The 24,037-nt window shown below is 45.9% G+C and overlaps 1 protein-coding gene across 2 annotated transcripts in view; it reads right to left on the reverse strand.

Annotated features, from left to right (window-relative positions):
• Positions 1-24,037, reverse strand: part of Trpc4ap (transient receptor potential cation channel subfamily C member 4 associated protein) — a 75,090-nt gene that overhangs the window by 905 nt on the left and 50,148 nt on the right. The window contains exons 8-18 of one of the 2 annotated variants that reach the window (XM_059261727.1): positions 23,661-23,846; positions 20,076-20,242; positions 14,377-14,508; positions 13,054-13,112; positions 11,116-11,217; positions 10,014-10,097; positions 8,939-9,029; positions 7,651-7,791; positions 7,212-7,320; positions 1,097-1,209; positions 128-334 (exon numbers count right to left, since the gene is read on the reverse strand). In XM_059261727.1, coding sequence (XP_059117710.1) covers positions 128-334; positions 1,097-1,209; positions 7,212-7,320; positions 7,651-7,791; positions 8,939-9,029; positions 10,014-10,097; positions 11,116-11,217; positions 13,054-13,112; positions 14,377-14,508; positions 20,076-20,242; positions 23,661-23,846 — 1,391 coding nt within the window. The remainder of the gene's footprint in view (positions 1-127; positions 335-1,096; positions 1,210-7,211; positions 7,321-7,650; positions 7,792-8,938; positions 9,030-10,013; positions 10,098-11,115; positions 11,218-13,053; positions 13,113-14,376; positions 14,509-20,075; positions 20,243-23,660; positions 23,847-24,037) is intronic. The other variant, XM_059261728.1, reaches the window with a different exon arrangement.

Raw genomic sequence — 24,037 nt, forward strand, 5'->3', positions numbered from 1 at the left:
ACCCAGGAGGGACTTGGCAGGCCAACAGTGAGCAGCCTGTCCACAGAGGGGCAACCTGAGTGCCCTGAGTGGCCTTGGGTTCCCATCCACCGTCCTCCCACCACCCCCTCAGGGGTGGGGCACTCACGTTCTCCAGGCAGGTGCTGTCCTTGTCCTTGTGCAGGTAATGCTGCTGCCAAAAGCGCAGCAGGTTGTGGAAGTTGTTGAGCAGGAAGCCAGGGTATTTCTTGCTGTGCTCCATCCGCTGGAGTAGCCGCAGGTACAGGGGCAGCCGCTCTTTCCGCCGGGCCAGCATCAGGATCACTAGGCTGGTGTTGAGGCAGCTGACATTCTCCTGCAAGGCCAAAGGCAGCAGGCTGGGTGCATGTCAGCAGCCTCAGGATGCCACTGGGCAGGGAGGAGGGGATCTTAGGCCTACACAGGGGGCTGGCACAATCCAGGGGCACCTTCCTGCTCCCCATACCCAACTACCACCATCCACACTAATATTAGCATTGGTCCTTGTCTACATCTTGGTTCAGGTATGACTTCTTCCAGAAGCTCCCATCCCCTACTGGGCTGGGTGCATAGGCTAGGTGCACTGATTTCACTTTAGAATTTTTAATGCTGCACTTGGACGTGAGCTTCAGAAAGAATCAGAGTTTCAGTCCATGTCCATCTTGTTCACCAAGCATCCCTAGCCCCAGGCCTAGCCTCAAAACATGTTTGGCAGACGTAACAAAAGAACCACTGCTCTGAGGTCCCAGATGACTCTCATCTAAGAAAAGTGGGTGTGAGGCTGGGAGAAGAGAAGACTGCCAGTTAGAGAAGGAGTTGGGGCAACCTCAGGTCCAATTCCACAGCCCAGTGTAGCCAGAAGGTAGGGGTAGGGTACATGGGGAAGAACACTGGCTCGGAGTCAGAAGAATGCAATGTCAATATCATCTGTGCCCCAACTGACTCTGTGACTTAGTTGACATCTGGTCTTAGTTCTCCTGTAAACTGGGGCACTGGGCAATACCCTAGAAGAACTACATTTCTAGAGGGAGGGGGCACACACAAGAGAGATACTCTCCAGTCTGCCCTACCTGACTGCTCACTGGCTGAGACGTCTCACCTGGGTTAGTGTCTGTACATGGATGATATTGATGAGACGGAAAAGGAAGGACATCTGCGTGGGCACCTGGGATATGTAGGCGAGCAGGCGGCACTCGGATAGGACCTCAGCCACTATGGAGGGAAGCAGAGGTGTAGTAGCAGGGGCATCCAGCGGCGGGTCACCCACGCCACTGGTTAAGCACACTTTGGTCCTGACTCTGTAGCTGGTGGTCTCTCACCACCAAAACAATTATGTCAGGGGCTGGAGAGATAGCTTAGCAGTTGAGAGCACTTGCTGCTCTTGCACAGGACCTACAGTGGTGGCTCACAACCACCTATAACTCCAGCTCCAGGGTATCCAACACCTTCTGGCCTCTGCCTACTCCTGCACATACATGCACATACCCACACATAGACACACTGCAAAATATTTGTTTACACTTAAAGATGCACCTCTGCCTACAGTGCCTTCTGAATGGTTTAATAAAGAGCTAAATGGCCAATAGCTAGGCAGGAGAGAATAGGCAGGACTTCCAAGCAGAGAAACTGGGAGGAGGAATCTAGGCACATGATTTTTGCCAGCAGACTCGGAGCAAGCTGAATGTGCCGTACAAAGAAGAGGTAACCAAGCCATGAGGCAGAATGTAGATTAAAAAAATATGGGTTAATTAAGTTGTAAGAAATTAAGTTGGAAAAAAACTATGCTAAGGCCAAGCTTTCATAATTAATAAGTCTCCGGGTCATTATTTGCAGGATGGTGGTTCAAAGATAGTCTGACAAGAAAGCTTACTACATTTGGTGCCCAACTCGTAGCATGTAAACCCACACAGGGCCTGAGAAAGCTGAAGAAAAAAGTGTTTCAAGTAGGCTTGGTGCTTGAGGCCTACAGAAGCCCTGCTACAAGCACTTGAATGGGGTTTATGAGCAGCAGGTGGAGTGCTGCTTAGTGGCAGGAGACTAGGTCCAAGGGCCTACAGGAGCTGGGGCAGACAGACTAGGTCCAAGGGCTTACAGGAGCTGGGGCAGAAAGACTAGGTCCAAGTGCTTACAGGAGCTGGGGCAGACAGACTAGGTCCAAGTGCTTACAGGAGCTGGGGCAGACAGACTAGGTCCAAGTGCTTACAGGAGCTGAGGCAGACAGACTAGGTCCAAGGGCCTACTGGAGCTGGGGCAGACAGACTAGGTCCAAGGGCCTACTGGAGCTGGGGCAGACAGATGGGGCCACAGGCATGAGCTTTGCTCTCACCGACCTGAGGCCATGTGCTAAGTGAAGAAATGCAGGGGAGGGCCTGGCCACTGCTTAGCAGTTTAAAGTTTAGCTAACTCAGAGAAGGCTGTAGATGAGCAAAAAGTCATGTCCAGACTGAGAATACTTCTGAACAGATACAGTATGCTTAAAAATGTGCTTAGATGCTGAAGAAAGAGAAGGGGTACAGACAGTCAGAGAAAATAGTGTAGCAGGCTTTCTTTTGGGCCACCAACCAGATCCCAAATCAAGCTACGGAGACTTCTTATTAGTTGTGAATGTTTGGCCTTATCTTAGCTCTTATTTCTTGCTATCTCTTATAACTTAAATTATCCTGTTTCTTTTGATCTACGTTTTACCTCGGGGCTTTTGACCTTTCTTTCTGCATGTCTTATTTTCCTGCTTCTTGTGTCTGTCTGGCAGAGGCCTGGCTTCTGGCCCTGGGTGTGTTTCTCTCTTTCTCCGTCATCATTCTCATCTCCTTCCTCTCCTCTCCTTCGCCTAGATTTCTCCCACTTATTCTCTTTGCCCGCCAACCCCGCCTATCCCTCTCCTTCCTAGCTATTAGCCATTTAGCTTTTTATTAAACAAAAAAAGATACCTTAGGCAGGTAAGGTGAACAAATGCAACACATCTTTGCATAATAAAACAAATGCAGCAAAAACAAGTTAACACACCTTTACACAGTTTAATGTTCTGCAGCATAAACAAATGTAACACATCTTTACATAGTTAAATATTCTACAACAAAATAGTCTAAAAATAATAAAGTTCTTAAAGAGAGAGTAAAGTAATATAAAAGGAAAAAGCCACATAAAGATGGAATATACTTAAGGTGTCTGGATCCTGTATGGTATTTTGTTGACTTTAAATTTTTTAAATGCTAATGAACAAAAAACAATAGTTGCTGAGAGACATTAGATTATGGAAATTGCTAACTTAAACCAACATATATATTTTAAGAATACCTTAACTTTAGAATGAAAGTCAGAAAGTATGTTGTGTTGGGGGAAAAGTTCTGCTTGTTTCCATAGGAAACAAAAAGTTATGGATTTCTTCAAAATTGATAAAGACCAGATTTAATCAGGGGAGACCTCCTGAAATTCTTGGCTACAGACATAAAGAAAGAAACCAAGAAAGACTATAGGACAGATAATGTATATGCTGATCCCTCTATTATGGGAACAGCTCTGAGACTGGATGAGACATGACAAATCTTGTTGGCTACAGAGTTCTCATAACTTACTATTACATGCCATCCTTTCATATGGCATGGATAGAGATTTATATAACAGTTTGTTATATAGTCCAAACAGACTTATAAAGTTAACAGATGCCTTTTACCTGCTTAAATATAGAACAAAAAAAACCCCCATCTTTAGCTGACTTGTGCAAATTGCACACTCCATACTTGTGTTAATAGATATATATGTTACCTTGAAGTCTGTGTTTTCGGGGGCGGGGGGGGGGGGGAGAGATCAGATACCAATAAAAACAAGTAGCCCAGGTGATCCAGCCTCTCAGAATGCCTCTGTTGCAGTTTCCTCAAAATTCTGCATCCAGAACTTCAAAGCTGCTAGCTGAGATGGTCTAGCCTCACAGACTACTCCAGCCAAGACTTCAGATAAGCTCTATACTCTCCCATCACACAGAGACTAAACAAATTTAGTTAGCTAGCTCTCCCAGGATTTGACCATTGTCCCAATTTTCTCAGGGTCCCCTAGAGATGCAATTGTCCCCAGACAAATGGAAGCAGTCTAGAGAATAAGATGCTCACATTCCCAAAAGGTAGGGTGAATGGTTTTTGGTCGTTCAATGGATTAGGGAAGTTTATCATCATTTAGGGGGGTTGGTTACAAGTTGTTGTTGGTCATGGTCAGGGAGAAAGCTGAGCAAAGGAGATTAGATTCAGGGATCTCATTCTGAAAAGGAAAAAGGGAGATATGAAAAGGATAGGATAAAAGGGTAGATTATTGAATCTACTTTAAACTAAAATGCAACTATTAATCTCAAATACTTTACCTGGTATGTATTTTTGTATGTTGATACAAATTTGAGGTTATTTTTGTTAGAATATACTGTTTCTATTCTTGTTTAAGATATTTTTTTGTATATTGATACAAATTTAAGGTTATTTTTGTTATATTGTATATATGTTTTTACTCTTGTTTAAGGTACTGTACTTATGTTACTCTAAAAATGTAATATATAATTAAGAAATACAGCTTAGTAGTTAGTCATCTATCATAATCAAACTTGTAGTCATGTTAGGTATATTTTCAAGGTTAAACAGACATATATTTTAGATAGATAGGTGGTCTTCAAACACTTCAGAGACCTACATAATATAGCATTTAAGATGTTTTAATAACCTAAGGCTTTTCATGACAGTGAGTCATGTCTGATCCTGGCACTACCAATTTACTTCAAATTAGAATGATGGGCATTAAAGAACCTCCATATAGAGTTTATTTTTCTTGTGGCAAAGTTAGCCACTGGGCAAGAAACTGCCCTTGCCTCAACTACTGACAGTATGCTGTCCAAATTGGACAAGCAAGACACAGAAGAACTTTGTTGAACTTTGCCAAGACAAGGCAGGACAGTCCTTCAACATTCCTGCTTCACAGAAAAGTCTGTCTGTAGGCCAAAGATGGATTCCCCAATGTTGCAGAGGAACCCTGGGTGACTGTCCAGGCAGCCAGATGTCTCTGTCATTTCTAGAGTTTTGGAAGTTGCTTGCTCTGCACTTTCTGTTTATTCAGGTAATATTACATACTTCTTGGGTCTTTGATGGAGTTGAAACCTAGATAGTTATAGTTACAGTTTTCCTTGTTATCAAATTCAGAAAAGACATTCACAAAAGAGATGTAAAGGGCATAAGGTTGAGAGACATAAAAGCTTAAATTGTTTACCTAAGATGTTTTAAGGACTAAAAAGGTATTTTTAGGATGGTAATACAAGTTATAATAGAAGTGGTTTAGGTACAAAACTTCAGACTCACTAAGACAGGATAGATAATACAGTACTTTCTCTAAATTTGCCAAATGCAAAAGGACTGGACATTGTGAATGTAATTCTTACCTGATAATTGTTCTTATTGTATATAGTTTTACTATGTTAGGGTTAAAACCTTTCCTTTTTAATTAGACAAAAAGGAGGGAATGTTGTGGAATATTTGTTTACACTGTAAAGATGTATCTCTGCCTACGGTGCCTTCTAATTGGTTTAATAAAGAGCTAAATGGCCAATAGCTAGGCAAAAGAGAATAGGTAGGACTTCCGGGCAGAGAGAGAAACTGGGAGAAGGAATCTAGGCAGGCGATTTTGACAGGAGACTTGGAGCAAGTCGAATGTGCCGTACAAAGAAGAGGTAACCGAGCTACAAGGCAGAATGTAGATTTAAAAAATATGGGTTAATTAAGTTGTAAGAGCTAGTTGGGAAAAAAATCTAAGCTAAGGCTAAGCTTTCATAATTAATAATAAGTCTTGGGTCATTATTTGTGGGATGGTAGTCCAAAGATAGTCTGACAAGAAACATACAAACACATAATTAAAAGCAAATCAATACAAAAACCTAACTCTTTATTAAAAGCTGCAAGAACAGGATCAATCTCCAACTGTTTGGTTATCAGGCTAAACCAAATCTCAGAGACTCCACTGGTGCTTCAGAACCATGCTCAGAAAGTGGTCCTCCTATGGCCCCCTCCCAGCTTGGCACCAGCTCCAGCTCCTATGTATGTTCCTCCTCAGGAAGACAGGGGGATAATGATCATTAAGAAACATAGCAAAAGCCGGGCAGTGGTGGCGTACACCTTTAACCCCAGCACTCAGGAGGCAGAGGCAGGCAGATCTCTGTGAGTTCGAGGTTAGCCTGGTCTACAGAGTGAGTTCTAGGACACAGGAAGCCTGGGGAAATGGCCCAATGGTAAAGTTGTTATGTAAGCACGAGGTTCAAAGCTTGGATTCCCAGAACCCATGTAAAAACCCAGTGTGGCAGCATACACCTAAAACCCCGGAGCTGGGGACACAGACACAGGCAGATCTCTGAGGCTCACTGGCTGGCCAGCCTAGCCGAATCCATGAGCTCCAGGTTCAGTGGGAGACTGTTCAAAAACAAAAGGAGGAAAAAGAGAACCTCTGGCCTCCACGTGTACACACACATGTGCACATACCTACACATACATAAATCACACACACACACACAAAGAAAGTCAAATTCAAATCACTTTCCAGAGCTCCTAATGTGACCGACTGGTTTACCACAGCTCTCACATGTCTATGTCCATATGCAAAGAGTGCTGAGCAAAGGACCTTCCATACTATTGGGAAGGTGATCAATACCTGATTACACTAAATTCTATGTGACCAATCTCCTAAAACAGACCCTTCAGAGAAGAAATAGGAGGTAAACGGTCTAATTTAGCCATGACCAGGATTTTTTCACTACCAATGACAATGATGAGGGGCACTGTCCTTTTTTGGAAGTATTCATAAACTTGTGAGAAACTGCTTGGTGCCACAGACCTCCTAGGGCAAATAGCACATGGGAACACACATATGTGTAGCTACACACAATTCTAGATGACACCTGACACCCACCCACCACAGCCAAATACTACAATCTTGCACAAGAAAACAGAATGAAGGGACCCTGCACGTTGCTAGCAGTCAGTCCAGAAGATGGCTTTTTCCTTTACTAAGATGTTGTACTCGTTCATTACAGGAAGCACAATCAGTGGAGAAGTCAACACAGCCGAGCAACGCAGCCAAGGGCACCTCTGGACCCCAGGCACACAGATACCTGGGCAAGTAACTCAGCAGTTCCTGGCTTGAGACCAGGTATCTGGCGGCAACTGCACCCACTGGCCTTGGCTCCTTGGCTGCCTCACCTTTCATGTCCACCTGGTTTTCAAATCGGTCCAGTGACAGAGTGACACAGCGCACCAGCATGTTGGAGTCCACCAGTGAGCTGTTGATCTGTTTCAGGAACACCTGGAACTGGAGCAGAGATGGTGCTCACTGGCGGGGGCTGCTGGCCAGGGCACCACTGATCTACCCCAGCTCCACTACTCTGCTGACAAGACACACTAAGTGGCCTGATCTTCCTGCTGGGCTGCTAGGATGCTGTAACCCAGCCAAAGTTCTCATCCCAATATTCTTAGGGTCTGGCTCAAAACGTGACACACAGTACGTGCAGTGAAGGTTTGCTGACTGCCCTTTGGATTCTAGACTCTTTCAACTGTGTAACCACACCTGAAGATGGGCAGGTCAAGTTTCACAGATAACTGATGCTGCAGCAAACACCATGGAGGCCTGGGTGAGCCTTACCTTTGCATCAGTGTTGATGTATTTATTGAATCTCTTGAATGCATCGACGTTGAACTTCATTAGCTCTCCCAGGAGGTCAAAGTAGCTCTGGAGTACATCCCTTGACTTGCACTCGCTGTCCACAATGCAGTATAAGATGTGCTGGGGTGAGCAGGGGACAGGGTGAGGGTGTGGATGGGGCTGACTCTACCTGTTTGCCACTCAGGCCTGGTCTGGAGCGCAGATCACTCGCTTGCTTCAAGCAAGCATCCAGGTAGATGGGATCTGCAACTTTGTCTAGGTTCTTTGCTGGGGACACTTGGTGGCTCCAAGAGTGAGCCAGGTAAGTGACCTCAGTAGGGGACACTGGGTGGGTATGTAGGGTTCTCTTTGCCAGGGCTTACAGGTGAAGCCTCTGACCTGCTCTGCAGCCACCTACATGGCCAGAGTTCTCTGTCTCCAGATCTAACCAGGACTGCTGTTCAAGCACTAGGGCCACGTAAGTAAGTGAAGGACAGAATTTAAGGGCAGCATACACATCTTGACCCTAAGATCTGTCTTTGTGTTTATCAATGAAACTGTTAAAAACAGAAAAATCAATAAATATTTACCAAGAAAAATAAGCCAATTTAACTCCTGTTTCTAATATTTTCCATTTTTGTTTTCTGGTTATTCTCCCGTCCTTCCCCTTTCTTCCTTCTTTTCATTTTTTTTTTTGTTTTGTTTTTTTGTTTTTTTGTTTTGTTTTTTTGAGACACAGGATCTGGCCTTGAACTTGTAAAAATACTGCATCCGCTTATGAAGTGCTGGTCTTTCCACCAAGCTCAACTCATTTTCTCGGACTTATACTGATTGGGCAGTTATTTTCCTTTACAATTCATAGGTCAGTTTCTTGTTCATAGTAATTTTTTAAAAAACCAATTATATAACTCGGCCATTTACTCCCTTTTGAATTTGCTTTTTCTGCAGGCCAGTGATCAAAACGGGAATATTAACTTTTAGTCAATACCAAATTATTCTCTGGGTCAAAGGCCTTGCTGGGTAACTCTATAGTCTACACTCCTGCATGAATACCTCTGAGTCCTTCAGTCACCTGTCAGTACCTACAGGAGCCCACAGCTGGAGCCCACAGCTGGAGCCCACAGCTGGAGCCCACAGCTGGCAGCTCAGGGCAAACACCACAGCAACATGCACTCGGAACACCCAGACCTGTTCTGTTCCTGACCAAACTACTTAAGGCTCAGGATGAGAAATCGACACGAGGGGCTGGGGAGGACGGCTACCTGACACCCCGGTTCCTCAGCCATACCTCCAGAAGGCCTCGCTTCAGCAGGAACATCTGGTCTGCATAGGAGGTGGTCCCTCGGAGGAAACTTTCCACAGCCCGGGCTTGCCAAAACCTGTGACCCAAATGTTGACCCCTGACCTGGGTGGCTTTGGCTGCCCTCTCCTGATTGAGGGTCCATCCCCCAGGGTTGGAGTTGTTCACAGCCAAGTATCTGACATTTACTGAACATTTTCCAGTCCTCGACCCCATCCCTAGGTCTTGAGGACAGAGTAGTGAGTAAGACAATGGCTGTCCTCCTATCATGGCGCTCACAGCTCAGCAGGGACCAGTCTTTCACATGGCTGTACCAGAGAGTTTGTATGGCATAGGCAGTTGAGGCATCCAGGCTCAAAGAGTGATCGCTAGTTAAGTTCCGTGTGAAAACTCTCTCAGAAGACTGGAAAGACAGGAACTTGGGAGCCAGGGAGGTGTGTGGCCAGCAGCAGGGCATGTGTGGACAAGCCCCTGAGCTTATATGCACTGAGCTGGCCTAGAGAAGAGAGAGCAGACACGGAGTAGTCCACACGGCTCAGCTGGGCTTCACGAGGGAAGGTCTACACAGGCAAGGCTGAGGTGACAGAGACCCTGTAGGGACAGAGCCTTGCACCCAGGCCTGATGGAATCCCTCCTGTCTGCAGCCTTCACAACTTTCTCCAAGTGGCTAGGAACTCTGCAGCCTCTTCCTGGGTGCCTGGTCACCTAGCAGATGGCTCCTGGGGCAACTCCTGGCTCTGTTTCTTCCCATGCTGCGCTGAGGGTTTCTTTCTTTTCATGCTTATTTCCTACGAGCCCAGGAAACGTCACACAGGCAGGGCCTGATCCCATTTTTGTCCCACCTCTCTAGTGCTAGCCTGATGACTGCTCAGTCACCTCCTGACATACCCTGCTGGTATGTGACAGGGGTACATACACTTACCAGCTGAGTCACACGGAGCCAGTGGCAATGAAGCCAACTTCCCCCATGGTGACCACTCTTAAGGAGTAGATGCTAGAGACGAAGCAACTGGGAAAGCCCTGGCTCCTGGGCCCCTAAGAAGTGCCCTGTCCACAGACTCACCTGAATGAAGACTCTGCTGGCTCCTTCTTCATGACCTGCAGCAGCCGCGTTAGTAAGCCCCTCTTGCCATCACACACCAAACTCCTGAAATCAAAGGGATAGAGCACTGGTGACAGATCCCAACGGCTGCTGGGGACCACTGAGCTAGGCTCCTGTGCTGGTGGAGATGGATGCTCTGTTGCTCTCCACCTTGTGCCAGGACCTCCGAGACTGTGCAGCTATCAACTCAACAGCCAAGTGCATTTCTATTGCATCTTAAGCCAGTTTTCTCTTCTCACACTGGCTGGCAGGAGGCAGAGGCACATCCAGGGCCAGATGTGACTCAGAACAGCCAGAGGAAGGGCCATTTATATCACAAGTGAATTTAATCCAGGCCACAGCAGAGTATGCCAGATGGAACAAGTCTGTGCCAATTGGGCAGGGCCCAGAGTTCTTTTCCTGCTCCAGGGTTAGTTCCAGCTGAGCTGTGGGCTTCCAGGCCTCAGTTCCTTGTCTACGAGGCAAAGGCAGTAGGTAAGGAAAGGACTAGGCCTGTCATGGTGGCAGGTGTCTGGGCCCTTAAACTCTCTCTTCACACAGCAGCTCCACTCCATCCCCTGAGGACACCGGGGCGGCGCTGTGTCCACCTTATCAGGGCAGTGGGAGTTATGGCTCTGGTTGCTGGATAAGATCCACACTTCATTAAGTTCCTGTGAGCCTGGCATGTCACTGTGTTGTTCCCAAAGATGAGGTAGACATAGCCAGCACACAGGACTTGATTCTTGGCAGGGGGTAAAGAATCTGCTTACCCTGCTTAGCACAGCTGTCACTGGGCAGGGGATGAAGATATCAGCAAAGGGGACGTTTGCATGGGACAAGGTGGAGGGACAGAGTACAGCTGACCTTTGGCAGGGGGCTGCTTGATACATACAGAGAGGAAGATGAAGATGGCACTTCCTTCTGAGAGCTGCTGTGATATTCGGTTAGGAAATACCGGAGATGTGAGTATTTAGCACATAAAGCCAGTGGGGCACGGTAGCTACGCCTGAGAAAGGGCAAGTATGCACACCTGTGTGTGCCCTCCTGCGAGCCTGTACCTACAGCTGTTCCCCACCAGGATCACCTGTCAGTGTTGAGGACAGCTTCCACCTCAGGGATGTTGGCTTTCAGAGAGATGGCACTGAGTTCATTTAGCTCCTGATTGTTGAGCAGCAGGTACTTGTTCCTGAAACAAATGGGTTCAAAGGGTAAAGGGCAGGACCAGGGCTGCTAAGCAGCAGTGCAGTGGGGCAGTAAGTTCGCCGCCCCCCCCCCGCCCCCCCCCCCCCCCCCGACCCCAGGGAAGGGAAGCTGAGAATCTACCAGCACCTCCACCCCTGCTTGTCACTCACGAACAAGGTCCTTCCCTGAGCATCTCCAGGTCGCTGTGTTGTGCACTGAACATTTCTATGTGACTTTTCAAAGTCATCTGCATCTCGGCATGTCCAATCCCATCTGCCATCTTACCCCAGAGCCTAGCCCTGCTACAGCATTCTCAGTGGCCACAGGGTCACATAAGCAGGGGCCTGACCAACTGTGACAGCCCTGTCCTCTTCATCCAGGCTTGCCATTATGGGTCTGTGCAGCACAGAACCAGCATCCTCAGCTGTTCCTGTTCCCACAGGAAGGGAACCCTCACCCAGCTCCTTGTGTGATTCTCAGAGCAGGGCTTGGACCCTGTCACTATTGAAAATGCTCCCCCCAGTTCCACATTTCAGTTGTGTACACCTAGGGGGTGAACACGACTCAGAGGCCCTGTGCAGCCACACTACCAACTGAGCAGCTCACACCCACCACACCATCTGGCCACTCTGGTTCATGACCACGCCATGTCCTTCCTGCAGGGGTTTCTCCACATGTGGGCCTCTGGCTAGAACACTTTTTCATGCTGCCTCTTCATCCCATTCAGGCCTCTCTGCAGTAAAGAGTCGCTGAGTACCGGCCAGCCGGTCACTGAAACCTGCCCACCGTCCTCCACAGAGTTGTGCCCTTCTCTGTCATCATGCATTCTTTCCTGGTGACCTTCTCTAATGTTATACTTCTTCCCAGATGGACCCTTCATGACAGCATGGGCCAAAGTATTTCCATTCCTCACTGCATGCTCTGAGCCAGGCATACAGAAATGCTGATTTGAGAGTCTGATGAAAGCTAGGAACAGGGAATGACGGATAGACCGATGGACAGACAGACAGACACAGACAAACACACACCACCCCCACAAAAACCCAAAGACAGAAAATGAGCGTAATTCTGTAACCTACGGGTACCTTCAGCCACAGATGTTCTCACAGAAGAGAATCACAAGAGATAGAGGCCCCTAGGCCACACTGTCCTCGGGCATGTTATATCAGCTTGTACAGCACTCCAAAATGTTAAACCAACATTTAAAATCAGGTTAACCCCCAGCACTGTGAGAAAACCAAAAGGACAAACTCCTCACAGGTAACTCCTCCTCTGTGCTGTTCATGGATACTTTAATTCCTGGCTTTCTTTGGGACACCAAAAATAAAATAAAATCAGAAGCCATGTACCAGTGTGTCCACTTCTTTGTGCACACACAGCTGTCAGGTCACCAAAGTCCTTACTGCAAAGCTAAGGCCAAGATCACCAGCTTTTCCTCCCTCCCCTGCATTGTTTCCTTTATAGTGGACAAACATTTTCTCATACAGTCTCCACTGAAAGCTGAAACATTAAAATCAAAGAGCAGAACATCTCAAAAAGTGTGTGTGTTGGGGACTCAACACATTTCATTGTGGAGGTAGGAGCCCCCATGTTTCCAGTCAAGGGCTTTCTGAGGCTCAGAAGCCAGTCACTGGGGAAACGTGTCGCTCCAGGGGCAGTGAGGGACAGCCACTTCTACCCCTTCAGGGGGGCTGTGAAGGTGCAGGAAAAACCCAATGCTAGATGAAGGAAGGACAGCCACACCAGGACACTTGGGTAGCTCCCACCAGCCCCTTCTGAGTCAGGGGTCAGTGAGAAGATGAGGGGAGATGCCTATAGATTACAGGCCACACATACTTACTCATGGTGGTCACTGAAACTCTGGAGAAGCCTCAAAAACTGGATCTTCAAGGTAATGTCCTGTAACACACATTAAAGCTACATTAGTCCTGGTACTTCTACATAAAACAAGGGTGGGCTCTGGTGAGATCCCTGTCTTGCAACACTGCTTCTTTTGAGTCCCTGTCCTCAAGCACAGTGGGGTTTTTCTTTAGTTGAACAGTCAGACATTCATAGCTGACCAGAGTCAAGGTAAACTAATGTAGACCTTTTCCTAGCATATTAGAATTAAAAAATTAACTTAAGTCCTTTTACATGTAAGGCTAATTTAGAAATGAGAAAGGGAAACCTACAGGAATCAGAAAGGCCTGGCCCACAGAGCCCAAGCAGAGATGCATAGGAGCTAAGGGAGGTGGCATATGGATGAGAGAGAGGGCTGGTCACAACAAGGCTTTGGCTTCAGGGTCCTGCAGTGATCAGACAGAGCCAACCTGTGAGCCAGAGAGCTGGGCAGGAAGCCTGACCCGCTTAGGCTTGGCTGGTGGGAGCTGCCCAGGAGAAATAAGCATCCTAACTGAGGGGCAGGGCCAAGAAATTAAACATAAAAACAGACTCCTCCTAAAACACTGGCTCAAGAGTGTCCAGGGCAGAGGCTGCACAGGTCCCCAGGCTGGCCTCCTCCCAAACATCACAAAATGGGGGACGTGCCACTCTGAAGGTGTGAGGACCCAAACACAAGCTAATGGCACCACAGGAGCATCTCCAAGGGACCAAAGGAAAGTAACTGGCAAACCATTAAAGAGATAAATTGCAAAAGGAAAAACAGAAGATGTAGTGTGTTTACATAGCAAACAAAGACCAATTGGTTTCTGACTAAGTCAGACATGTTATCTACACATATAAACTATACTCCTTTTAAATTATTAACTCAAATGGACAGAAGGAAAAGCAATCTGACAAGGCCAAAGAGAAGGACAAAGCAGGAGGCAGGGCACTGAAGAAATGCAGGGTCAGGAACCCAGGGCACCAGGTTCTGCTGATTACAGAGTTTCAGGTCTTGGAGCACTTTCCTGCCAATGGTGTGGGAAGGTTGTGCTGAGGCCAGCAGGCACATTGCCCTTTGTGTCCAAGAAAACAGAAGCTCTGAGATTCTGTGACTCAGTCAAATTTTTCTGAAAAGCTGAGTGGCAAAGGACTTCTGATTCTCAGTTCAACGATCTGAGAAACAAAAACTTCCTTTCTGCTCCCATCTTCAAGAACGAGACCCTGAGGGTCAGCAGTGGCTCTCAAAACAGGTAACTCTTAGTAATTAATATCCTGCATGTTCCCAGGCTCTCTTGCTTACCGGGCTACAGTCACAGTTCTGGTTGTGACCATGCAGGACAAGGGCAGACGCTGAATGTTTCCTCCAAATCAGTTTGTCAAACAAATTATTGAGTCCTGGGATCAACTTGAACTCAGCAATCATCCTGTGGACCTGTGTGGGGTGGGAAGGGAGAAATAGTGAGCCTACAGTGAGACCAATGTGTGCCCAAGATCAGCAAGGCCTCTCCTCCGCACATACAGCCATCCTCAGGATGAAGAAAGCAATTGTTAGAACTGAGTGCTGCCATTTAAAGACAGCATCCACACAGCCTCTACCCTGACTGCACAGAAAAATACCCTTAAAAATGTATGTGCATGTCCATGTGAGTATGTGCACGTATGTGCTGGTGCCCTCAGAAGCTAGAAAGCACATCAGGTCCTCTGGAGATGCAGTTATAGGCTGGCCTGCAACTCACTATGAGGAGTGAGCCATCTTATTTGGCTTAGAAAAATTTTTGTTGTTGCTTTGTTTTGTGTTTTGTTTGTTTGTTTGTTTGTTATTTTTTAAAAGACAGGGTTTTTCTGTGTAGCCCTGGCTGTCCTGGAACTTGCTTTGTAGTTCAGGTTGGCTTCAAACTCAGAGATCCACCTACCTCTGCCTCCTGAAAGCTAGGATTAAAGGCATGGGCCACCATGCTCAGCTAGAAAATGGTTTTAAGGGTTAGAGAGATGGCTCAGTGGTTAAAAGCACTAGCTACTCCTCTAGAGGACCTGGCTTTGATTCTCAACATCTCCATGGCTGTTTACAACCTTCTGTAACTCCAGTCACTGATGATCCATTACCCTCTTCTGGCATTTACGGGTACCACACACACTCAGTGTATGGCCACACGGTTAGGCAGAACACCCATACACCTAAAAGAAAAAAAGACAATATGGTCTTTAACTTGTTTTTATTATTATATGTGTATGGGTGTTCTGCCTGCATACATGTCTATGCATCGTAGTGTGTCCAGTGTCCATGAAGGTGAAGAGTGTCGGATCCCCTGGAGCTGAATTTACAGACAGCTGTGAACTGCCTGCTAGGAATCAAACTGGGGTCCTCTGGAAGAACAGCCACTCTTAATCACTGAGCCATCTCTCCAGCACCAAGAAAATGTTCTTAATCACAAGAAAAGCTCAACCTCACCATGGAGAAAAATTCGTATCTCAAACAATCTTGCTTTTTCCGACAGGCAAAGGAGACCAAGTCTCATGTGCCTTTGGCATCTGTAACTGTGTCAGCTCACAGCTGGTAGGTAGCACTACTTCAGGAGGGTCTCAAATCGAGGAGGAGGAGGGACTTATAGGAGGAAGTAGATGACGGGTAGATCCATCAGAGTATCTTGTCCCTGTCTTTTTCTCTGGTTCCCCATTTTCACAACGGGGACTGTTCTGTTGTACCACTGTTCTCACCACGAGACACCTCTAAAATAGTGAGCCAAAAGAAATCTTCCTCCTTCAGACTGCTTTTCATAGTGACACAAAAACCTAATAAAGAAAACATGTACAGCTGAACAGGAGGTTCTAATAGGAGCTCAAAACACCAGAATACCGTAGAAAAGCAGACCACAGAGACAGACTGCTCACAAAGCCAGGCATGGTGCACACAACTTTAAGCTCAGCATTTGGGAGGCAGAGGTAGGTGGATCTCTCTGAGTTCGAGGCCAACCTGGTCTACAAAGTGAGTCAGGACAGTCAGGGTTACACAGAGAAACCCTGTCTCAAAAAAACAAAACAAAACAACAAAAATAAGACTGCTCACAAGGTTTCAGTGGGAATAGGATTTAGAGATCATTCCCAATACATTCTGGCAAATATTTTGCTTATATTTGCCCATATCCTAAAGCTTTGTAGGAGACTGAGTTTAAAGGTGATAGACTAATTGGAAGAGGAAATTTTAAGACAGCATAGTGCTGTGAGGTGTCTTTCTGTATGCTGTGAATATGTGTGGCTCCCATTGAATAATAAATAAAACTGTTTTGGCCTATGACAAGAAAGCTTATAGCCAGGCAGGAAATCCAAGCAGAGATATAGAGAGAAGGGCTGAGTCAGGAGAGATGCAGGCCCACTGTCGAAGGAGCAACAAGATGCCAGCAGACCAGTAACACCACAGCCACATGGCAACATATAGATTCATAGGAATGGGTTGAATTTAGTTGAAAGAGCTAGCTAGCATAAGCTGAAGCCATAGGCCACACAGTTTGTAATTAATATAAGCCTCTGAGTGATTATTTTATAAGTGGCTGTGGGACTGTGGGTAGGAGAGAATTGTCCTGACCTTGGGGCCAGGCGGGATACCAGAGAAACTTCCAACTACAGCATTAGCATTTGGGCTGTGGCATGGTTATTGATGGCTGCTTCTAGCTAATTTTATAGTGAAAACTGGGAGCAAAGAGCAGAGAACTTATAAAGCAAAGTGAGTTATTCAGAAAAAGAAGGAATTGAAAGTTGTGGATAAAGAGGATGTGGTTGGGAAAGAGATTAGGGCCATTAAAAAGAAGCCAAGCACTCTGCACAGGAACAGAAAAGACAGGGAACATACCTAATAGGCACCTCCAGGGTTAGAGGGAGCCCACCTGTCCCAGGCTCAGGTATAAGGTCAGAAGCTCATTCGAAGCATTCTTCTGACAGCAGACAAGAGGACAGGGTGCTTTGCTCACACAGGGCCATCTATAGAAGTACTCTCCCAGGTTCAGCTTCCCAGACACTCAAAGACCACTGTACTTATGGTCCAAGGGAGACCTAGCCATTACCTGAATTAGTTGCACCCCTTAATACCACTCACAGGGTATTAGATTTTTGCTTTGTTTTTATGACAGTGTCTCGCTTTACAGTCCAGACTGGCTCTGAACTTGTGATCCTCATTCCTTCTCCTCCTAAGAGCTGGGATTATAGATTTACAACACTATGCCCAGCTCACGTTATACTGGTTTTTGGACATGTAGTATGCAAGAGTTATGGAATCATTGAGGCTTTCATTGAGACTTCAAAGGAAGGCCTAGAGGAGGGTGATGCATGAACTCAGCTGTGATGGAGACCTCATGATGTATCTACAGCAACTACAGAAGAGAGCTGCAGGCAAGGTTTAGAGCCTGTCCAGGAGGGATGCCATGAAGGCTGCAATGACAAGGACACAGGGCGAAGCTCCCAAGCCACTGGAGCTCACCTCAAGACACTACACTCCCTATTCTAAACACAGGGCTACAGGTTTAATGGTTTCCCTGCTGAGTTTGGTCTCACTTTCATCTAGCCCTTCCTTGTCAGTCACCAGAGGACCTGAGTTTGGTTCCCAGCATCCATGTCAGGTGGCTCACATCTCCAGCTCCAGGGAATCTGGTGTCCTCTCCTGGCCTCCATGGACACCAGTATATATGTATGTGTGGTACGCATGCACACATACACACTTCCCCCCCCCCCCCAAGGCTTATAAAGTAAAGGGCTCTGTGCTCAGTGCTCAGCTGGAGGTTCTACTTTGGGGGTTTTAGAAACTTTAGGAAGTAAGATCCAGTGTCTTCCTGCTTTCCCCTTTGTTTCTGGCTGTCATGAATGAATTGCTCTGCTCTACCACACCCTCCTTACTACAATTAAACAACATGTGTGAAACCACGAACAAAAAACAACCCTTTCTCAGGTGTCTGGTTATCAATGCCAAAGTCAGCACCATTTTGGCGACCTGGACACCGATGACAGAGCATGCTGGTACCACCTGCAAGAGGATAGTTTGGCATAATCCCCTAGATTCACAAATCTATGTTTCCTTGGCCAAAAATTCTCCTTTTATCATTAGAGGACCCTTACATATGATAAATGACATATTTGCAGCATCAGTGGTGGAAGTATTATCTATAATACCCAACACAGACATAATTTACACTTAAACAAATAACAACACATCCAAATGATGGGATAAATGATAAGTCTTTCACATGTAGTGAGCTGAACCATCAAAGAATACATGGAAGGAAATGTGTCTTGTATTCAGCTGAATGTATGAAAGTTGCATTTGCTTCGTAAGTATGAAAGAGCTAGGGGCTGGAGAGATGGCTCAGAGGTTAAGAGCACTGGCTGCTCCTCCAGAGGTCCTGAGTTCAATTCCCAGCAACCACATGGTGGCTCACAGCCATCTGTAATGAGATCTGGTGCCCTCTTCTGGCCTGCAGGCATACATGCAGACAGAACACTGTATACATAATAAATAAATTAAAAAAAAAAAGTATAAAAGAGCTACAGAAGGAAATACTGACAATGGATAACTCAGATGTGTTCCAGTACACGGAGGCCCAGAAGGGAGACAGGCTCCACTGACACTAATTTGTATCAACTATGGGAATGATGTGCCTACTAAATATTTTTACATAACATGAAACAAACCCCTTGCTACCTCTTGTTAGGAACAGACTATCCCTGTCATATGAATAGCCAGAGAATGAAGGAGACTGGAATCGACCCTATGATCAATTATTGTTACTCTGTGGGCAGTGAAGCCCAGCAAGACTGTTCTAGATAAGGTCAGCTAAGGAAATACCACAAATTCAGGCATCTTATCCTTGGTTTGCCTCTTTCCAGCTCACCACTGGACCTAGCTGGAAGGAGTAGGTCACAGGGGAACTCATGGAGGGCATTATTTAGGCCTTCCTGCTTGCCTTGAAGTAAGCAGTTTTGCTCTGCACACCTTTCAGTCATGATGTGTGGCCTAGTTACATGGGCCTCTGAAACCATGAGCTTCAGTAAACCTTTCCTCCCTTTAAACTGTTTCTACAGATGTCATCATGGCAATGAAAAGCTGAGTAAAAGACAATCTTGTTCCTCTCTCCTACTTCAAGGCTTAGGGAGCCCCCACTCCCCCACATCTACTCAGGTTTCATAAGTGGGCATCCTTCTAGGCTCTGCCCCAGCACCCTGATCTCACCTCAGAGTAGCAGCTGCTCTACTGCACTGACAGGGCCAGATTTTTTTTTTAAGATAATGTTTTAATTTTTTGAGACTATAATTACATCATTTCTCTTTTCCCTTTTCTCTCTCCAAACCTCCCCTGTATCCCTTCCCTCTTGCTCTTTCAATTCATGGCTTCCTCTTTAATTGTTGTTATAGACGTGTGTGTGTGTGTGTGTGTGTGTGTGTGTGTGTGTGTGTGTGTATTTCTGAATAAATAAATACAACCTGCGCAGTCTACATAATGTTACTTCTATGTACGTTTTCAGGGCTGACCATTTGATATTAGTTAACCAATTGGTGTGCTCTTCACAGAGTCAGTCTTTTTTTTTTTTTTCTCTCGAGATAAGGTTTCTCTGTGTAGCCCTGGCTGTCTAGAAACTCACTATGTAGACCAGGCTGGCCTCAAACTCACAGAGATCTGCTTGCCTCTGTCTCCTTAATACTGGGATTAAAGGCCTATGCCACCATGCCCAGCACACAGCATCAGTCTTTAATCTTACATTACTAAAATAAAGGCTTGCTCTTGGCTTGCACAGTCACTATCTAGAAATGCTGCCTGAAGCCCAGAGCAGACACTCTAGGCTCTAGAATCTAGAATCTAGAATCAGTCTGGTTTCCTTACAAGGAGGCGAATAACACATAGACTTTGCTGGGCTGGAGAGTGCCACGCTGACACGGCCTGGTGGAGGTACACCTGGCACTCCATGGGTCACGCAGTGTTTGCTTTCATCTCTCCCATTCTGAAGCTGGGGGAGCACCCACCTGGTTTCGCTGACGCCCCATCAGCAGCACACAGAGGACATAGAGCACTTCCAGTTTGTACATGATCTCATGCATAATCTTCATTGACTGGGGCAGCTGGGTCCTGGCTGAGGTGTGTGGCAGCGCATTCTCCTCTGAAGCGCCTAGAGGAGGGAACACAGTGGGGGCTGGCAGAGCCCCCGTATGATGGGTGAGGTCTGGCTCCTGAGAAAACTTGCTCTACCCACAGGCCTGCTGTGAAGAGACTGGAATTAAAGAGCCATGAGACAGAACTCAAACCCTCATTAGACATTTTAAAAGCCAGGAAACTTCCTTACACCTACAAGAGCAGCTTAGAAACCTAGGGAAGGCTCTGCAATTCTGTACTCTCCAACATCAAGTACAGCATTTTAACACAGCCAGTGCAGTAGCCTCTCTCTGGTACTTCTTGTCACCAATCAGTCAGATGTCTGGCAGCAAACTGTGGAGAACACTCTTCAGGTCTCCAGTGACCAAGTGTTTGGTGCTGTCTATACACTGCTGACAGCATGAGGGGTTCTTCTGTAAGATTGTCCCTTAGGTAATACTGCTCATTCACTTTATTACCCACTTCACAAGAGTCCAGCACTGGATTCTTAGGAAGAGCTCTGAAAACAGACAGTGATGCACGAAGATAATAAGATGCAGCATGGCGCAGTGGTTAAGCGCACAGACGCTGAGCCTGGCCCTGTGCCGTCAGGGAAGTTGGATGATTTCTTTGTGCTGCCTAGTCATCCTCCTTTGTGAGACAGAGGTGATGTCGTAGCAACTACCTGCTACTGTTCTAAGGATAGGAAGAATTAACATATGGAAGGTGCTTAGAACAATGCCTACACAAGTCAGCAACATACGAGGATGCTGAATAAAGTAAAATAAAAAATTCTTCTGCTAATGCTTGTCTGCTGTAATTTAGAAATTAAAAAAGTTAACTAATACATAAAAACAAACTGTTCCTAGTAATGGGGCATATTATACAAAGTTTTGATAAGATAGATACATATATGTACATTGCTTACTGAATGATTTAAGTTAAACGTTATCTTTTCAAACATCCAATTTTTTTTTTTTTTTTTTTTTTTTTTTGGTTTTTTCGAGACAGGGTTTCTCTGTGTAGCTTTGCACCTTTCCTGGAACTCACTTTGGAGACCAGGCTGGCCTCAAACTCACAGAGATCCGCCTGCCTCTGCCTCCCGAGTGCTGGGATTAAAGGCGTGCGCCACCACCGCCCGGCTCCAAAATTCTTTAAGATTTTTTGAGATATATAATATACTTGTTATCTATAACTGGATATAGATAACTGGAGCTTTTTGTTTTTATTTATCTTTTATTTATTTGGTTTTTTGATACAAGGTTTCTCTGTGTAGCCCTGGTTGCCCTGGAACTCTCTGTAGACCAGGCTGTCCTCGAACATATAAGAGATCCTCCTGCCTCTGCCTCCCGAGTGCTGGGATCAAAGGCGTGTGCCGCCCCCCCCCCCCCCCCGCGTTTTTTAAAATTTTTAATTAAAATTAATTAATTTGAGGGAAGGTCTCACTCTGTAGGCCGGTCTAGCCTGAACTTGCTATGTTGATCAAGACAGCCTTGAACTCAGACATCCACCTGCCACTGCCTTCCATGTGCTGGGACTAAGGGTGTGTACCCCACACTCAGCAGATGGATTCCTCATTGCCATCCAACTGTCAGTCAGGCAGCTTTTCATGTGTGTTTGGCCATTTTTTCCTGTTTAGAGAAATGTCTATTTGGATCCCTGTCTGTATTTTGGAATGAGTTGTCTTTTTAGTCTTCCTCTATGGGTATTCTTTATACACTTTTGTAGCAGGAATCTTAGTCTTATTAATAAAATCAAACCTGTGAGCCAGGTATTGGGGTGAAGCTGGAAGATCAGAGATACAGAACAAGCCACAGCTACCTCACATCGCCGGATCCTCAGCTGGTCTTGTTTCCTCAGACTGGAGGCCTCTGAGTCCTCATCCAGAATGGGTCTCAGCTGAATTGCTGCTCAAAAGCCTGAATGCTTAACCAGGCCAAATGCCTAACCAGCCAAATGCTTAACCAGCCAAATGCTTCTAGTTTCTGGTCCTCACGCCTTATATACCTTTCTGCTTTCTACCATCACTCCCTGGGATTAAAGGCTCGCTTTCTGGGATTAAAGGCGTGAGTCACCATGCTTGGCTATATCCTTGAACACATGGATTTCTGCCTCTGGAATGCTAGGATTAAAGGCGTGTGTTACCACTGCCTATCCTTTATGCTTAATATTGTGGCTGCTCTGTCTCTGACCCAAATAAGTTTATTAGCATGCACAATATTTGGGGGAATACACACTTTTTTAAAAAAAAACAAAAAAAACAAAACAAAAAAAACCACGTTCATGTTCGTATCTGTGAGAGGCCAGACAAGGGCTCTGGATCCCTGAAATTCAGGTCCCCTGAAGAGCAATAAGCAGGGTTCTCAACTGCTGGGCATTTCCTCAGTCCCATGCTCTTTTCTTCAGTTAATTAATTAGCTCTTTTGGTCAGTACCGGGCACTGAACACAGGGTCTCACATGTGCTAGGCAAATCACACCCCTAGACTTCTTTATATATTCTATATCAGTCCCTTATTTCATACGTGATTTGTAAAAATGTTCTGTTCTGTAGGTCAGTCTTTTCAGCTTCTTGGTGATGTTTTCAAGACTTTTATCAAGTCTGATTTATCTATGACTATCTGCTCACCTGTGTCTGTGGTGTCTGTGAAGCCACCGTGAAATCTAGTCAGGAAGGCTTTCCCTTCCGTTTGCTATGTACTCCCTAGGCTTCCCAAAGGCACCCTGCATACCTGTCTGGAGCCTGACAACTGAGATGTCAGAGACATGAACATTGTCCCCAGCGTCCCTTAGGGCAACCTATATAGGCAACAGGCCATGTACACTCCCAAGGAGGCCACTTAATTGGCTACAGAAGTTTCTTTTTTTTTGGGGGGGGGGGTAGATCTGTACATCTATATGCGTAAGATATTAGTCTGTAAGTTTCTTTTCTTGTGATCTCTTTGGTTTTAAGGGTAAAACTTGTCTCAAAGAATGAGTTGAGAAGTGTTTGCTTTACGGAAGAACTTAAATGTTGGTAGACTTCACCAGTGAAGCCATGTGGCTCTTATTTTGAGCTGCTTTTGCACCCCTAATTCAATCTATTTATTTATTAGACAAATGCAGATTTTTTTTATTTCTTCTTTTTATGAAGTGAAGTGGAACTTATTAAAGTTTTTTTTTAAAGATTTATTTATTTATTATGTATACAGCATGTATAACTGCAGGCCAGAAGAGGACACCAGATCTCATTATAGATGGTTGTGAGCCACCATGTGGTTGCTGGGAATTGAACTCAGGACCTCTGGAAGAACAGTCAGTGCTCTTAACCTCTGAGCCATCTCTCCAGCCCCTTATTAAAGTTTTAATACAGTCCTGGTATAGGACCACCTTAAGGAAATTTCTACTGTAAGCAACTCTTAATTTTCCACAGAAAGGGGACCAACAATGTCTCCAAGGGGTCCGGAAAAACTCACCATTCAGGGGACCCCCTAGAAAGTACCTTGATTGTGCTCAGACTCCTCACTGGCCACCCTCATCAGGGCATCTAGTACCAACGCATTGTCTAGCCACGTGTACCATTCCTCCAGCTCCTGAAGGAAGCTGGCTGTGCCCGTTGACTCTGACACTTTCCTAGTGGCCAGTTTGCAAAGCCGCTCCACGAAGCCAGGGATGCTGAGAAGAGCCGCTGCAAGGAAAGAAAGAGAAAGAATTCACAGAAGCTCTACAGCCCTGACCATGGCAGGGATGATTCCTTTGTCCTTCCATTGTTGTTTTCTTCTGTAGAGACAGTCTCCAGGACCCAGGCTGGCCTTCAATTCCCAATCCCAAGTGCTAGGATTATAGATATGTGCTACCCTATCCAGCCAGGAAAGGGTC

This window comes from Peromyscus eremicus, chromosome 4, assembly GCF_949786415.1.
Source record: "Peromyscus eremicus chromosome 4, PerEre_H2_v1, whole genome shotgun sequence".
Taxonomy (NCBI): domain Eukaryota; kingdom Metazoa; phylum Chordata; class Mammalia; order Rodentia; family Cricetidae; genus Peromyscus; species Peromyscus eremicus.